The 18,559-nt window shown below is 42.4% G+C and overlaps 1 protein-coding gene across 1 annotated transcript in view; it reads right to left on the reverse strand.

Moving 5' to 3' along the window:
- The window catches only part of LOC109874221 (SH3 and multiple ankyrin repeat domains protein 2-like), a 126,453-nt gene that overhangs the window by 67,539 nt on the left and 40,355 nt on the right, over positions 1 to 18,559 (reverse strand). The window contains exons 8-9 of the mRNA XM_031815693.1: positions 18,095 to 18,208; positions 9,478 to 9,559 (exon numbers count right to left, since the gene is read on the reverse strand). Coding sequence (XP_031671553.1) covers positions 9,478 to 9,559; positions 18,095 to 18,208 — 196 coding nt within the window. The remainder of the gene's footprint in view (positions 1 to 9,477; positions 9,560 to 18,094; positions 18,209 to 18,559) is intronic.

The raw sequence follows: 18,559 nt of genomic DNA on the forward strand, positions 1-18,559 counted from the left end.
CATTTGCAACTGCGACCTGGCCAAGATAAAGCATAGCAGTGTGAGCAGACAACAAAGAGTTACACATGGAGTAAACAATTAACAAGTCAATAACACAGTAGAAAACAAAGGGGGAGTCTATATACAATGTGTGCAAAAGGCATGAGGTAGGCAAATAATTACAATTTTGCAGATTAACACTGGAGTGATGAGTGATCAGATGGTCATGTACAGGTAGAGATATTGGTGTGCAAAAGAGCAGAAAAGTAAATAAATAAAAACAGTATAGGGATGAGGTAGGTGAAAAAGGGTGGGCTATTTACCAATAGACTATGTACAGCTGCAGCGATCGGTTAGCTGCTCAGATAGCTGATGTTTGAAGTTGGTGAGGGAGATAAAAGTCTCCAACTTTAGCGATTTTTGCAATTCGTTCCAGTCACAGGCAGCAGAGTACTGGAACGAAAGGCGGCCAAATGAGGTGTTGGCTTTAGGGATGATCAGTGAGATACACCTGCTGGAGCGCGTGCTACGGATGGGTGTTGCCATCGTGACCAGTGAGCTGAGATAAGGCGGAGCTTTACCTAGCATGGCCTTGTAGATGACCTGGAGCCAGTGGGTTTATCTATTAAATCTATTTATTTAGATTTTCCCATGATGTCAAGCAAAGAGGCACTGAGTTTGAAGGTAGGCCTTGAAATACATCCACAGGTACTTGATGTCAATTAGCCTATCGGAAGCTTCTAAAGCCATGACATCATTTTCTGGAATTTTCCAAGCTGTTTAAAGGCACAGTCAACTTAGTGTATGTAAACCTCCGTTAAAATAACATCAAATTGATCAGAAATACAGTGTCAACAATGTTAATATTGTAAATGACTATTGTAGCTGGAAATGGCTGATGTTTAATGGAATATCTACATAGGCGTACAGAGGCCCATTATCAGCAACCATCACTCCTGTCTTCCAATGGCATGTTGTGTTAGCTAATCCAAGTTTATAATTTTAAAAGGGCTAATTGATTATTTAAAAAAACTTTTGCAATTATGTTAGCACAGCTGAAAACTGTTGATCTGATTAAAGAAGCAATAAAACTGGCCTTCTTTAGACTAGTTGAGTATCTGGAGAATCAGCATTTGTGGGTTCGATTACAGGCTCAAAATGGCCAGAAACAAAGGACTTTCTTCTGAAACTCGTCAGTCTATACTTGTTCTAAGAAATGAAGGCTATTCCATGCGAGAAATTGCCAATAAACTGAAGATCTCTTACAACGCTGTGTACTCCTCCCTTCACAGAACAGCACAAACTGGCTCCAACCAGAATAGAAAGAGGAGTGGGAAGCCCAGGTGCACAACTGAGCAAGAGGGCAGGTACATTAGAGTGTCTAGTCCTCAACTGGCAGCTTCATTAAATAGTACCCACAAAACACCAGCCTCAACGTCAACAGTGAAGAGGCGACTCCGAGATGCTGGCTTTCTAGGCAGAGTTCCTCTGTCCAGTGTCTGTGTTATTTTGCCAATCTTAACTTCTTCGAGATAGGGGGCGCTCTTTTAATTTTTGGATAAAAAACGTTCCTGTTTTAAACAAGATATTTTGTCATGAAAAGATGCTCGACTATGCATGTAATTGACAGCTCTGGAAAGAAAAAACTCTGACGTTTCCAAAACTGCAAAGATATTATCTGTGAGTGCCCCAGAAGTAATGCTACAGGCGAAACCAAGATGAAATTTCATACAGGAAATGGTCCAGATTTTGAATGCCCTGTGTTCCAATGTCTCCTTATATGGCTGTGAATGCGCCAGGAATGAGCCTGCACTTTCTGTCGTTTCCCCAAGGTGTCTGCAGCATTGTGACGTATTTGTAGGCATATCATTGGAAGATTGACCATAAGAGACTACATTTACCAGGTGTCCGCCCAGTGTCCTCCGTCAAAATTATTGCGTAATCTCCAGGTCCATGCACGTTACATTTTCTTCAGAGGAGAAACCAAACTGCCACGAATGATTTATCATCGATAGATATGTGAAAAACACCTTGAGGATTGATTCTAAACAACTTTTGCCATGTTTCTGTCGATATTATGGAGTTAATTTGGAAAAAAGTTTGCGTTGTAATGACTTAATTTTCGGGTTTTTTCTTACCCAAACGTGATGAACAAAACGGAGCGATTTGTCCTAATAATAATAATCTTTTTGGAAAAACTGAACATTTGCTATCTAACTGAGAGTCTCCTCATTGAAAACATCTGAAGTTCTTCAAAGGTAAATGATTTTATTTGAATGCTTTTCTTGTTTTTGTGAAAATGTTGCATGCTGAATGCTAGGCTTAATTTTATGCTATCAATACTCTTACACAAATGCTTGTTTAGCTATGGTTCAAAAGCATATTTTGAAAATCTGAGATGACAGTGTTGTTAACAAAAGGCTAAGCTTGAGAGCTAATATATTTATTTCATTTCATTTGCGATTTTCATGAATAGTTAACGTTGCGTTATGCTAATGAGCTTGCTGCGATAATTACACTCCTGGATACAGGTTTTTTTCGTAGTCAAACGTGATGAACAAAACGGAGCGATTTCTCCTACACAAATAATATTTTGGAAAAACGGAACATTTGCAATCTAACTGAGAGTCTCCTCATTGAAAACATCTGAAGTTCTTCAAGGGTAAATTATTTTATTTGAATGCTTTTCTTGTTTTTGTGAAAATGTTGCATGCTGAATGCTAGGCTTAATGCTATGCTAGGCTATCAATACTCTTACACAAATGCTTGTTTAGCTATGGTTCAAAAGCATATTTTGAAAATCTGAGATGACAGTGTTGTTAACAAAAGGCTAAGCTTGAGAGCAAATATATTCATTTAATTTCATTTGCGATTTTCATGAATAGTTAACGTTGCGTTATGGTAATGAGCTTGAGGCTATAAATAGGATCCCGGATACGGGATTGCTCGTCGCAACAGGTTAATCTTTTCTTTTTATTGGCCAGTCTGAGATAGGGCTTTTTCTTTGCAACTCTGCCAAGAAGGCCAGCATCCGAGTCACCTCTTCACTGTTGCCGTTGAGACTAGTGTTTCCAGACATTTCCAGCTACAATAGTCATTTACAATATTAACAATGTCTACACTGTATTTCTGATCAATTTGATGTTATTTTAATGGCCAAAACCTGTGCTTTTCTTTCAAAAACAAGGACATTTCTAAGTGAACCCAAACTTTTGTAAATGTAAATATATATGCACATAGACAGTGATATATATGTATATATATATATATACAGTGTGACTAGTGTGGCATACACATTTGCTAACGTTTATCTGCCATAAGAGCTGGGATTAGGGGGGAATGAAAGGCACCTATTGAACTTTCAATTGGCAGTAAATCTCACAATCTCCCTAATTTTATTCTTCCTTCACACGATGGCCCCCAAGAAGCTCTCTCTCTGTGTGTATGTGTGTGTGTGTGTACTCTACAATTGCAAATGAGGGGTAAAAAAACCTGTAAAATCCACCCAGACAGTGGATGAGATATGGGACACATTAAACAGGCATGGTGAGGGATGAGAGGAGCGATAGAGAGCTGCAACTGCCTTCCTAGCAACAGAGCAGCAAATGCAGAGTTTCCTTAGCAACGCAATCTGTTTACAAAAAAAGGACAACATACTGGTTATATTATTATTGGTATTATTATTATTATTATTATAGTAATAATACAACTTTTTATTGAAATAAAGTTTATTCAAAACACTTTAAGGATAATCAGCAAGATCAAAAGCAATAAGATCACACATTAAAATAGCCCATGAGGTTATCGCCCATGAACTGTCACACATGGAGTCCAGTGGTCAATGACATTAATCGCACCGTTATCACCTGAAGCGTCGCCGCTTTGTTGATTTAACAACTTCCTATGGTTTGACAGAGGAGAGTTTGCATGTTATCGATTGAATCCTCTCTATCCAGCCACCCGAGTGACAATAACAGATACAAGTGTCAAAACGGGTACAATGTGAGGCCAGAACCCAAGCCCGCAAAAGGCTTCTGTGGGATATCAACGCATGGTAGTCCTGGTGATGTGACCACTGCACTAATTCAAATGTCGAACCAAATTACCGGTATTGATATGTATGCCTTTTTTAAGTCTATTTTTTATTGATGTAGTTCTGTCCTAGAGCTGCTCTTGTCTATTAATGTTCTATATTAAGTAATGTTTCATGTTTTGTGTGGACCCCAGTAGGAATAGCTGCTGCTTTTGCAACAGCTAATGGGGATCCTAATAAAATACCAAATGCCAAATGTTACAGGCAGAGCCATTTACAGTTGAAATTGGAAGTTTACATACACCTGTTTGAACTTGTTATCAGTATAAAAGACACCTGTCCACAACTTCAAACAGTTAATTAGAAGCATTTTCTAAGCCCTACTTCAACTTGGGATACAGATAATAGAAGCTTAGTAGTCAGGTTTGGATGCAATGACAGCTCATTGCTGAGTTATCTGTTATCATAGGCTATTCCATGATGACCAGTTGCCACTATCAGTTGTTCACCTTGACCTATGCAGTACATACACAGCTCCTGCATATTTACAGTGCATTCAGAAAATAGTCTGTCCCCTTGACTTTTTCCACATGTTCCTACATTACAGCCTTATTCTAAAATGTATTTTTTTTTAAATCACTTATCAATCTACACACAGTCCCGATAAATACAAAGTAAAAACAGTCATTTTTTATTTTTTGCAACATTTTTTTGTACATTTGTTTATCCCATGTGTAACCCATGTGTCGCACTGCTTTGCTTTATCTTGGCCAGGTCGTAGTTATAAATGCGAAATTGTTCGCAACTGGCCTACCTGGTTAAATAAAGGTGAAATAAAAAACAAATAAAAAAACATCCTCTTGTCTTCTTGGGTATGATGGTACAAGCTTGGCACCTGTATTTGAGAAGTTTCTCTCATTCTTCTCTGCAGATCCTCTCAAGCTCTGTCAAGTTGGATGGGGAGCATCGCTGCACAGCTATTTTCAAGTCTTTCCAGAGATGTTCCTTCGGATTACTCAGAGACATTCAGAGACTTGTTCCGAAGCCACTCCTGCGTTATCTTGGCTGTGTGCTTAGGGTCGTTGTCCAGTTGGAAGGTGAACCTTCCCCCAGTGTAAGGTCCTGAGCGTTCTGGAGCAGGTTTTCATCAAGGATCTCTCTGTACTTTGCTCCGTTCATCTTTCTGTCGATTCGGACTAGTCTCCCAGTCCCTGCCACTGAACAACATCCCCACATCATGATGCTGCAACCACCATGCTTCACCGTAGGGATGGTGCCAGGTTTCCTCCAGATGTGATGCTTGGCATTCAGGCCAAAGAGTTCAATCTTGGTTTCATCAGACCAGAGAGTCTTGTTTCTCATGGTCTGAGAGTCCTTTAGGTGCCTTTTGGCAAATTTCAAGCGGGCTGTCATGTGCCTTTTACTGAGGAGTGACATCTGTCTGGCCACTCCATCATAAAGGCCTGGTTGGTAGATTGCTGGAGAGATGGTTGTTCTTTTGGAAGGTTCTCCCATCTCCACAGAAGAACTCTGGAGCTCTGTCAGAGTGACCATTGGGTTCTTGGTCACCTCCATGACCAAGGACCTTCTCCCCCGAATGCTCAGTTTGGCCGGGCGACCAGCTCTAGGAAGAATCTTCATAGTTCCAAACCTCTTCCATTTAAGAATGATGGAGGCCACTGTGTTCTTGGGGACCTTCAATGCTGCATAAATGTTTTGGTACCCTTCCCCAGATCTGAGCCTCGACACAATCCTGTCTCTGGTCTCTACGAACAATTCCTTTGACCTCATGGTTTGGTTTTTGCTCTGACATTCACTGTCAACTGTGGGACCGTATATAGACAGGTGTGTGCCTTTCCAAATCATGTCCAAACAATTGAATTTACCACAGGTGGACAAACAAGTTGTAAAAACATCTCAAGGATGATCAATGGAAACAGGATGCACCTGAGCTCAATTTCAAGCCTCATAGCAAAGGGTCTGAATACTAATGTAAATAAGGTTTTTCCGTCTATTATTTTTCATAAATGTGCATACATTTCTAAAACCTGTTTCCCTTTGTAATTATGGGGTATTGTGTGTAGATTTGTATTTATTTAATCAAACTAAATGTGGAAAAAGTCAAAGGGTCTGACTATCTGGTCGAGTTAGGGACCATTCAAAAATTATTAGGGGGGAGGAGGGATCCAACCCCCCTCCTCGAGTTGTCATGATTTTTTTTACCTCCCTGCCCAACATAAAAAATATTTTCACCTGACCCTCACCTTATACTTGAAAAAACGTATATTACCCTCCAGTTTTGTTTAATTAACTTAACAATGATTAAGACAACAGTAACTGCCTTGGCAATAGTGTAGCAACCCTGTGTTTCTAAGCGCCGATATCGACTCTGCCACTTAAGCTTGGTTTTGTGGCACAGTTGATGCCATGCTGGGCTATGGGATAGAAGGTTGAGGGTCCACCCACGACTTCGGTGGGCGAGCTCACTCTCCCTACTATTCTCATTTCAATATGTTGTTCAAAGTGGTTAGAGAGGCTAATGAGAGAGAAATAATGGAGGCTACCAAAAATATTACAAGATTATTAAATTATGACAGGTGTCAAGGATTTCCTCCTCTTCTTCCGAAGAGGAGAGGCGAAAAGGATCAGAGGACCAATATGCGGCGTGGTAAGTGTCCATGGTTCTTTTAATATGTAAACGTACACATGAACAACTGATTACAAAAAAACAAGAAACGTGTGAAACCCTAAACAGCCCTATCTGGTGCAAAACACAGAGACAGGAACAATCACCCACAAACACACAGTGAAACCCAGGCTACCTAAGTATGATTCTCAATCAGAGACAACTAATGACACCTGCCTCTGATTGAGAACCATACTAGGCCGAAACATAGAAATACCCAAATTATAGAAAAACAAACATAGACTGCCCACCCAACTCACGCCCTGACCATACTAAATAAATACAAAACAAAGGAAATAAAGGTCAGAACGTGACAACAGGAGTGTTTGCTTCAGTTCCTCCCATTTAATAAGAGAGGAAGCACAAAACTGGCACCTGTCATCAGTCCTCACACATCTCTCTCAGTACCAGTCAGAAGTTGAATAATAGTGAAGACATCACAACTATGAAATAACACATATGGAATCATTAACCAAAAAGGGTTAAGCAAATCCAAATATATTTAGATAGATTCTTCAAAGTAGCCACCCTTTGCATTGATGACTGCTTTGCACACGCTTGGCATTCTCTCAACCAGCTTCACCTGGAATTAATTTCTTTTTAAATAATATTTTTTTTTTTGTGGTATCCAATTGTTTTTAGTAGAGACTATCTTGTCTCATCGCTACAACTCCCGTACAGGCTCGGGAGAGACGAAGGTTGAAAGTCATGCGTCCTCCGATACACAACCCAACCAAGCCGCACTGCTAACACAGCGCGCATCCAACCCGGAAGCACCAATGTGTCGGAGGAAACACTGTGCACCTGGCAACCTTGGTTAGCGTGCACTGTGCCCCCCACAGGAGTCACTGGTGCGCGATGAGACAAGGATATCCCTACCGGCCAAGCCCTCCCTAACCCGGACGATGCTAGGCCAATTGTGCGTCGCCCCACGGACCTCCCAGTCGCGGCCGGTTGCGACAGAGCCTGGGCGCGAACCCAGGGTCTCTGGTGGCACAGCTGGCACTGCAGTACAGCGCCCTTAACCACTGCGAATGAATTTCAATTAACAGGTGGACCTTGTTAAAAGTAAATTTGTGGAATGTCTTTCCTTCTTAATGCATTTGAGCCAATCAGTTGTGTTGTGACAAGGTAGGGTTGGTATACAGAAGATTGCCCTATTTGGTAAAAGACCACGTCCATAGTATGGCAAGAACAGCTCAAATAAGCAAAGAGACATAAACTGTTCAGAGGAGACTGCGTGCATCAGGCCTTCATGGTCAAATTGCTGAAAAGAAACCACTACTAAAGGACACCAATAATAAGAAGAGACTTGCTTGGGCCAAGAAACACAAGCAATGGACCTTAGACCGGTGGAAATCTGTCCTTTGGTCTGATGAGTCTGAATTTTAGATTTTTGGTTCCAACCACTGTGTCTTTGTGAGACTCAGGGTAGGTGAATGGATTATCACCGTGAAGCATGGAGGAGGAGGTCTGATGTTGGGGGGGGTGCTTTGCTGGTGACACTGTCAGTGATTATAGCATTCTGCAGCGATACGCCATCCATAGTGGGACTATCATTTGTTTTTCAACAGGACAATGACCCCACATCTCCAGGCTGTGTAAGGGCTATTTGACCAAGAAGGAGAGTGATAGAGTGCTGCATCAGATGACCTGGCCTCCACAAAAACCTGAACTCAACCCAATTGAGATGGTTTGGAATGAGTTAGACCGCAGAGTGAAGGAAAAGCAGCCAACAAGTGCTCAGCATATGTGCGAACTCCTTCAAGACTTTTGGAAAAGCTGGTTAAGAGAATGCCAAGACTGTGCAAAGCTGCCATCAAGGCAAAGGGTGGCTACTTTGAAGAATCTTAAATATAAATATATTTTTTTATTTGTTTAACACTTTTTTGGTTACTACATGATTCCATATGTGTTATTTCATAGTTTTGATGTCTTCACTATTATTCAGGCCTATAGTTTAGTTCGTAATATTTTTTTTCAATAAATTAGCTTTTTTTTTTGAGGAGAAGAAGCACTCTTGCTTGCTGAATATAAAATAGGCAATCAAAATGAACTGGTGGGGAAGATTGAATGGCGAGATCGTAGGCTACATATAGCTCTGGTGGGATGTGATCTGGCGGTGATAAATTGATATATTGCAGCACTGATGCATTGTACACGTAGCCTATAGAGAACAGAGGGAAATCCATTCATTCATTCATTCACACAACGAACCTGTGTCTTGCAGAGCACGACCTGTCAGTGGCAGTACAGGTGTCCCATATAATATTTTCTATTGGTCGAACCCCAGGTTCCATAGGGGAGGCATATCTAATTAGATGGGAAAGTTGGCTAGGATGGAATATAGGAAAACCTGCCAAAACAGTGAATGTAAATAGGGGGGAAATGCACTATACCCTCCACTGTGTGTCCAATAAAAACTAAGGAACCCTCCCCAAAGCAAATAAAAAATCTGCACCCCTCCCTCTCCTATCTTGGTCCCCCACAGTAATTTTCAAACGGCCCCTTATGTGAGATATGCCTATATCACTATCACCTAGTGGTCATATCCAACACATTGGAAAGTAGGCCTGTGAAAGGGAGTGGATAAGACAATGAGAGAGAAGAAGAGGAGAAAAATGTAATGATAACAACTGAAAACTAGAGCAAAAACAAACCTCAAAACACTGCTCTGAGACAAGCTACCACTTCACATAAACTTCCACTTAGCTAATCACCCTGTGTGCTTGTGTGTGTATGCGTGTGTGTTTTAATAAAGGCATCTGAGTAACCTTACCTGGAGGCATCAAAGCTATCGTAGGACCCCACAGTGTAGTGTCGGAAGAGTTTCCTCCTGTCCGAGCGGTCAGCTCTTGTGTCTGTGGAAGAACAGGAGGACCAACAGTCATTGACCACATGAGTCACCTACCGCATGCATGGCTACAGAAATCAATTCTCATCCCTAATAGAAAGAGATAAACAAACAACAGCAACATGCAAACTGTGAAACTACTTTACAAGAAAGTGCAGCTCTGGAATCCAATCAACTGTGCAAACAACCATAGAAATATGGACACGCTCCAGTTTTCATTCTAAAAGTACAAAACGAATGACAAATTACAAATCGAACCCCAACCCCTACCACCCTATAGGCACTTCAAGTATGTAACTCTGAAAGGATTGGATAAGGTGACTGATAACAACAAGCTACAGAAGTGTGCACCACTGTAATGCAAATAATTACAATCTCCTTTGGTAAAAATAAACAACACTTAAGCAATAAATCAACTCAAGCAACACACACACACACACACACACACACACACACACACACACACACACACACACACACACACACAGTTACCTCCAAAACAAACTTTCCTCCCGATAGAGCCAGTTTTTTCCATTTGCACTCCTAAATAAATGTCTCTTCCCTCTTTCTCTCCCTCAATTTCTGTCTTTAACATACACCGTCTTTCTATCACTCTCATTCTTTCAGACACGCTTTCTATGTCTTTCCCTCGCTCTTCCTCTTTCACTCTCTCCCTTTCTTTCAGATGCAATCAGTGGCAGGGACATGCCTTGAATGTCCAGAAATGCCCAAATCCACAGTGTCTAGAGAAAAGCCAGAAAACCAGACAGGCAATCCCACTGAGCGTTAAGGATATAATCTGGGTTGAGCTCTGTGGTTATTGCTGAGAAGAGAACATAATGTAAAGGAGAAGAGAGAATAAAGAGGAGGGAGGTGAAAGAGATACATACTTCATCACAACAGGCCCACTCCATAGCAACCACCAGTGTACTGTATGGAGTTTGTTTCCATGACCACCGATCAATGGAGAAGGTACATGACGTGCATGTGTGGTCACTGTGAAGTTTTCCTTAGTGAGTGTGTGTGTGTGTGTGTCTACATCTGAATGTGTGGGTGTGCAGGTGGAGTGGTAGAATAATTGAAGGGTGTGCGTGCATGTGTGTGTGTGTGTGTGTGTGTGTGTGTGTGTGTGTGGAAGAGGGGGGACGGTTACTGATTTGGTTACAGTTCAACGTGAAGGGAGGTCTTTGTTGACCTGCATTTCCCTATTTTCTACTTTTCCTCCCACATTCCTCCCTCTGTTCCCTCCCTCCTACTCCCTCCTACTGGGGGAATGAAAAGGACACAAAATGTGCAAGACAAATAAGAAATGATTTATGAGTAATAAATGAACTTAGCAGGGTTTAAAGTATTTGAAGGCTTACACAGCAAAGGCACAACAACTACAGTGGGGAGAACAAGTATTTGACACACTGCTGATTTTACAAAGCATGTAGAGGTCTGTAATTTTTATCATAGGTACACTTCAACTGAAAAATCCAGAAAATCACATTGTATGATTTTTAAGTAATTAATTTGCGTTTTATTGCATGACATAAGTATTTGATACATCAGAAAAGCAGAACTTGATATTTGGTACAGAAACCTTTGTTTGCAATTACAGAGATCATACATTTCCTGTAGTTCTTGACCAGGTTTTGCAGCAGGGATTTTGACCCACTCCTCCATACAGACCTTCTCCAGATCCTTCAGGTTTCGGGCTGTCGCTGGGCAATACGGACTTTCAGCTCCCTCCAAAGACTTTCGATTGGGTTCAGGCCTGTAGACTGGCTAGGCCACTCCAGGACCTTGAGATGCTTCTTACGGAGCCACTCCTTAGTTGCGTGTGTGTTTCGGGTCATTGTCATGCTGGAAGACACAGCCACGACCCATCTTCAATGCTCTTACTGAGGGAAGGAGGTTGTTGGCCAAGATCTCGCAGTATATGGCCCCATCCATCCTCCCCTCAATACGGTGCAGTCGTCCTGTCCCCTTTGCAGAAAAGCATCCCCAAAGAATGATGTTTCCACCTCCATGCTTCACGGTTGGGATGGTGTTCTTGGGGTTGTACTCATCCTTCTTCTTCCTCCAAACACGGCGAGTGAATTTTAGACCAAAAAGCTATATTTTTGTCTCATCAGACCACATGACCTTCTCCCATTCCTCCTCTGGGTCATCCAGATGGTCATTGGCAAACTTCAGATGGGCCTGGACATGCGCTGGCTTGAGCAGGGGGACCTTGCGTGCGCTGCAGAATTTTAATCCATGACGGCGTAGTGTGTTACAAATGGTTTTCTTTGAGACTGTGGTCCCAGCTCTCTTCAGGTCATTGGCCAGGTCCTGCCATGTAGTTCTGGGCTGATCCCTCACCTTCCTCATGATCATTGATGCCCCACGAGGCGAGATATTGCATGGAGCCCCAGACCGAGAGTGATTGACCTTCAACTTGAACTTCATCCATTTTCTAATAATTGCGCCAACAGTTGTTGCCTTCTCACCAAGCTGCTTGCCTATTGTCCTGTAGCCCATCCCAGCCTTGTGCAGGTCTACGATTTTATCCCTGATGTCCTTACACAGCTGTCTGGTCTTGGCCACTGTGGAGAGGTTGGAGTCTGTTTGATTGAGTGTGTGAACAGGTGTCTTTTATACAGGTAACGAGTTCAAACAGGTGCAGTTATAACAGGTAATGAGTGGAGAACAGGAGGGCTTCTTAAAGAAAAACTAACAGGTCTGTGAGAGCCGGAATTCTTACTGGTTGGTAGGTGATCAAATACTTATGTCATGCAATAAAATGCAAATGAATTACTTAAAAATCATACAATGTGATTTTCTGGATTTTTAGATTCCGTCTCCCACAGTTGAAGTGTACCTATGATAAAAATTACAAAAATTACAGACCTCTACATGCTTTGTAAGTAGGAAAACCTGCAAAATCGGCAGTGTATCAAATACTTGTTCTCCCCACTGTATATGATTGACCTTTGTCTGTGCGGCATTCTCCTTCTCAAAGAAACACCCGCATGGGTGTGTTTGTGTCTTTCTCTCTCGCATTAAGAAGGAAAGAAATTACATAAATTAACTTTTAACAAGGCACACGTGTAAATTGAAATAGATTCCAGGTGACTACCTTATGAAGCTGGTTGAGAGAATGCCAAGAGTGTGCAAAGCTGTCAACAAGGCAAAGGGTGGCTATTTGAAGAATCTCAAATATAAAATATTTTGATTTGTTTAACACTTTTTTGTTTACTACATGATTCCATGATTGTCACACGCTTCGTAAACAACAGTTGTAGACTAACAGTGACGTACTTACTACCGGGCCCTTCCCAGAAATTCAGAGAAACAGAAAATAGAGAAATAATAGAAAAGCAATAACACATAATAAAAGTAATAATAAATACACAATGAGAAACTAAAATGTGGCTATATACAGGGGTACAAGGTACGTACATATCTACTTCAATTACGTACATATAACTAGGAATAAAGTGACTAGGCAACAGGATAGATAATAAACAGCAGCTGCAGCGTATGTGATGAGTCAAAAAAGGGTCAATACAGATAGTAAATAGTTAACCAAATAGCTACACAGACAAACTATTTAACTAACAATGTAACTAACACTTGCCGTGTGGTAGCAGAGAGATAAGTCTATGACTTGGGTGGCTGGACAATTTTTAGGGCCTTCCTCTGACCCCGCCTAGTATGGAGGTCCTGGATTGCAGGGAGCTCAGCCCCAGTGATGTACTGGGCTGTACGGACTACCCAATGTAGATGCCAAGGAGTTGCCATAACAAGCGGTGATGCAGCCAGCCAAGATGCTCTCAATGGTGCAGCTGTACAACTTTTGAGGATCTGAGGGCCCATGCCAAATCTTTTCAGCCTACTGAGGGGGAAGAGGTGTTGTCGTGCCCTTTTCACGACTGTTTTGGTGTATGTGGACCATGATAGATGCTTCGTGATGTGAACACGAATAGTAATTTAGAAAGGTTCTTGCCGTTCTTGGGCACAGGGACTATGGTGGTCTGCTTACAACATGTAGGCTTTACAGACTGGGTCAGGGAGAGGTTGAAAATGTCAATGATGGTCTGAGTACGCGCATAGTCTTAGTACGCGTCCTGATACTCTTTATGGCCCTGCGGCCTTGTGACTGTTAACATGTTTAAAGGTCTTACTTGCAGAGGCTAAGGAGAGCGTGGTCACACAGTCCTCCGGCACAGTTGGTGCTGTCATGCATGGTTCAGTGTTGCTTGCCTCGACACTGAACCATGTAGAGTGTGGGACAATGTCAAGAGTGTGCAAAGCTGTCATCAAGGCAAAGGGTGGCTACTTTCAAGAATCTCAAATATATTTAGATTTGTTTCACAATTTGTTGATTACTATATGATTCCATATGTGCTATTTCATAGTTTTGATATCTTCACTATTATTCTACAATGTAGAAAATAGTAAAAATAAAGAAAAACCATGGAATGAGTAGATGTGTCCAAACTTTTGACTGGTACTGTCTATATATATGTAATGTGTGCGCTTTGGAGTCGGGAAGCAAGTTCAGGGAGTGAATAATTTAATAAATTAACAAAACATAATACAAAACAAGAAACACGAACAATGCACAGACATGAAACTGAAACAATAACGTCTGGGGAAGGAACCAAAGGGAGTGACATAAATAGGGCAGATAATTTTGGAGGTGATGGAGTCCAGGTGAGTGTCATTAGGCACTGATGTGCGTGACGATGGTGACAGGTATGCTCAATAATCAGCAGTCTGGTGACCTAGAGGCTGGACAGGAAGCACACGTGACAGTACCCCCTCCCCGACGCACGGCTCCAGCCGCAGGACTCCGACCAAAATGACGATCCCGGGGGATCAGGAGTGGACCGGTCACCTTTGCTGAGGCACGGGAACATGTCGATATGGCTGAGGCATGGGAGCATGGCGCCGGAGAGAGAGCATATGTGACAGTACCCCCTCTACGGTGCGCAGCTCCAGCCGCAGGACGCCAACCAAAGGGACGAGTCCTGGGGATCAGGAGCGGACTGGTCGTCTCCGCTGAGGCACAGAATCCTGACGAACCGGCTGAGGCGTGAGAGCCTGATGAGCCGTCTGAGACCTCCCTGGTTGCGTCGGCCGAGGCACGGGAACCTGTTCACCCAGCTGAGGCATGGGAGCCTATCGGAGCCGCTGAGGCATGGGAGCCTATCGAACCTGCTGAGGCATGGAAGACTGTTGAGCCAGCTGAGGCATGGGAGCCTGTCAAACCCGCTGAGGCATGGGAACATGTCAAGTGAGCTGAGGCATGGGAACCTATCAATAACGCCTAGGGAAGGAACCAAAGGGAGTGAGTGCAGATAATCAAGGAGATGATGGAGTCCAGGTGAGTATCATTAGGCGCGTATGCGTGTGACGATGGTGACAGGTGGGCGCAATAAAGCACACGTGACTATATATATATATATATATATATATATATATATATATATATATATATATATATAGAGAGAGAGAGAGACAGAGAGAGAGAAATAGCTAGGAAGGGTAAGAGATAATGCATATTGTATTATGCAATTATGCCAACAAAGCAAAATTAATATAATTTAATTGAGAGCGAGACAGAGTAAATAAAAGAAAACAGAGGAATATTGACATAGACAGAGAGAGAGAGAGAGAGAGCGAGAGAGAGTAAGGTGACAAAAAGTGGGGGAGAGAGAGTGGGCATAGATAGAATAAATGGGCCATTTGAAAGAGAGCTTGAGAAAGAAAGAGAGAAGGGGATGGAGCATGATGTGTTAATTTCCCTGCAGCCCATAGGACATTAGAACACAGCTGATTTAGCAGCGCAGTGTAGCGCTTAGCCTAGTGTAGCAGAGAGAAGAGAGAACAGAGAGACAGGGCCCATTCATGTGGAGCACATGTATATGTAGAAAGAGAGTGTGAGAGAGAGACAGAGAGAGGCTAACACACACTATCACTTCCTTCCTTGACATCCCTTCACCTTTAGCTAGTACATTTAGCCTACACTGAGTCTGAAAATTGTAATTGTAATGTTAATGATCCTTTGCTATGGCTAACAGAAGTAGGATTGCAAGTTGGCTCTTGCCACGACCATTCCAGTGCTATAGGTAGCACAAAGCAGAGCACTGATTTCTGTTATGTTTACAGAACTATGCTTAGCAACACAGTAACTGAGCTAGCACAGATAGAGTGATTGCTAATGCAGTTTTTTAAAATCTATTTTTAATTTAACCAAATTCTTATTTACAATGACAGCCTAACCCGGCCAAACCCTAACCCGGACAACGCTGGGCCAATTGTGAACCGCCCTATGGGACTACCAATCACATCCGGTTGTGATACAGCCGGGAATCGATCCAGGGTCTGTAGTGACGCCTCTAACACTGAGGTGCAGTGCCTTAGACCGCTGCGCCACTCTGGAGCCTAACTTGGTTATTGACCAATAGTATGGGAATGGGAAGGAACCCAAGCTAAGCCTCCAGAAATATATATATATTTTTTTCTTTTTTTTTCTTCCTAGAAATAATTGTGGTTATCAGCAATAGAATGACAACCATGACATACAGGAGTGATGTCACACTTGTGCCAGCATGCCAGTGTATAATCCCCAGAAGACCCCTTGCTTTAAAGGGCATGAGGCAGATCATACAGTGCAAAGCTGGCAAATATATCCAAGGGTTTTTGATGACACAGCAGTGAACATGCACACAGTAACATACTAGCTCAAAGCATAGTAGCGGTGCATAGATAAAATCATTGGGGAAGCCAAGCCAGGGAAAGAAAGCCATATTACAACCTATGTGTTGTGATAATTGCATTGTTTGCTCTATAACCTGTTAGTTAATACCAGTGGAGGCTGCTGATGGGAGGACGGCTCATAATAATGGCTGGAATGGAGTCAATGGAATTATATTAAACACATCAAACACGTGGTTTCCATGTGGTTGATGCCTTTCCATTGACTCCATTCCATCCATTATTATGAGCCGTCCGCCCCTCAGCAGCCTCCACTGGTTTTTTGCCTTGCTACCGCGGTATATAGGCCTAAGGCCTAGAGAATAAGAAGACAATGGCAGAATAAATTCATCACAAAACCAGAGAGCAACCTCTGAAGTCCACAAAGCATATTGCATGTAGCAAACAGTTACATGACCTATAGCATGGTCCAGAAAGTTAATGTTTACAACATTTTCGGACGAATAAACAACCATTGGTTTAGAATCACAGAGAGTTACCGCAAGTCGAAAAGAAAACAGGAGCTGCTTCAAATTCATCATCAAATCACCTATGCGTGGTCTAATACAGTGACAACTAAAATATACCAAAAACTATTTAGTCCTATCAACGTAAGCTAAATATGATGTGGCTGCCCATGTTACTGATTTGTGTGTGTGTGTGTGTGTCCATGCGTGCCAGTAGAAAAAACATGTTGACTCACCCTACTTCTAGAGAAACACCAATGACATCCTCCTCTTTTTCATGTTGCCGAAACTGTCTGTCTGTCATACAGTACACACAAAGTTTTTGTTGTCCTAGGCTACCTGGCTAAAATGCTTGCTTGCTATCCTAACTTCCTTCATGGGCAACGATGTGCAAGCCCAGCAAGTTAACATTAGCCTATTACATCTAGCTTGCTACATTGAACATTCCTAATCTCAGGCCCAGGGGCATAATGTATGCATTTATGGTTGGATCAGAATCGCCATTATAATCATTGGCCAGTATCTAGAATTAAGTAAAAGTAAAGTAAAGTCCAAATCTCTATCTCCCTCCATAGTTAATTTAAGAAAGGAACGATTTTAGCTAGCTATCTAACCACCAGAGAACAAAAACACAACGAAATGCTACAATTCAAATTTTTTTTGTAAATTAAGTTTTGCTTTTGATGTGATGTCGTTGGTGTGAAGCCAAATCCAAACGGGCGGTAACAATGTCTTAGTCTTTTTGACCAGACAACTCCCTCCCTCCTCCGTCTCTCGCTCTCTACCTCTCTTTCCTCCTTCCTGTCAGCCTGGAAAGACCCCTTAGCCAAGGCCTGGGCAACTTCAGTCCTCAAGGGCCTGATTGGTGTCACACTTTTGCCCCAGCCCAAGCTAACACACCTGACTCCAATAATCAACAATCATGATCTTCAGTTAAAAATGCAATTAGTTTAAATAAGCTGTGTTTGCTAAGGATGGGGTAAAAGTGTGACACTAATCAGGCCCCCCGAGGACTGAAATTGCCTAGGTCTGCCCGAGCCCCTACACACCTTTGGTAGGCAGTCAAATGCTGATGGCTCCATCTAGTGTGTTAATTGGGCTTAGGGGACTTTCCTCCATATTCCTCCACATTACACCAATCCAAATATTTTGGATCTGTACACACTGAACAGTCTCTGTGCAGAGCCCATCTACTGGGTGGAAAAGTGGGTCTCGGTGCCCTAGGATGCCACCAGGGGGATCCATAGAGCAGAAATCATCCCTCCTCCTCCACAGAGCTCCCCAACCACTCTTTCCAACTCTCCTATTCCCAAATATCTGGGTCAGCATGCTTAATGACTTACGCGTCCTCTCCTCGCTGGGCTTGGCGGGAATCTCCTCCACGCACTCCGCAGGAAACCAGCCCACCTGGCCCCGGGCACTGCCTTCCCAGAACCCCCCCTCTCCGATACTCAGAACTGGAGGGAGGGAGGGAATCATTATACGCAGCACATGTACTGTAGTAAATGTCACTCGCAGAATGCATGGTACCTGTGTTTATAGAGCTCGCCAGCTTGTAGTCCTAATTTTTATTTTATTAATTACCTCTGGTTCGTTCAGCCATTCCTATGAATAGTGAAAGAATGGGGTTTTGGGATAAACGCCAAAAATAAGACCTGAGGTTCACACAGGCTTAGGAGATCTTATACATTTTGTTGTATGAGATAATATCAGCCAGTTAACATTATTTTAACAATTATGAAGCCTTCATGTGGTTTATGTGCTTGTTTTGAATAAATCAAATACAATTGTATTAACCACATGCCCCG

Source organism: Oncorhynchus kisutch, linkage group LG3 (assembly GCF_002021735.2).
Source record: "Oncorhynchus kisutch isolate 150728-3 linkage group LG3, Okis_V2, whole genome shotgun sequence".
Taxonomy (NCBI): domain Eukaryota; kingdom Metazoa; phylum Chordata; class Actinopteri; order Salmoniformes; family Salmonidae; genus Oncorhynchus; species Oncorhynchus kisutch.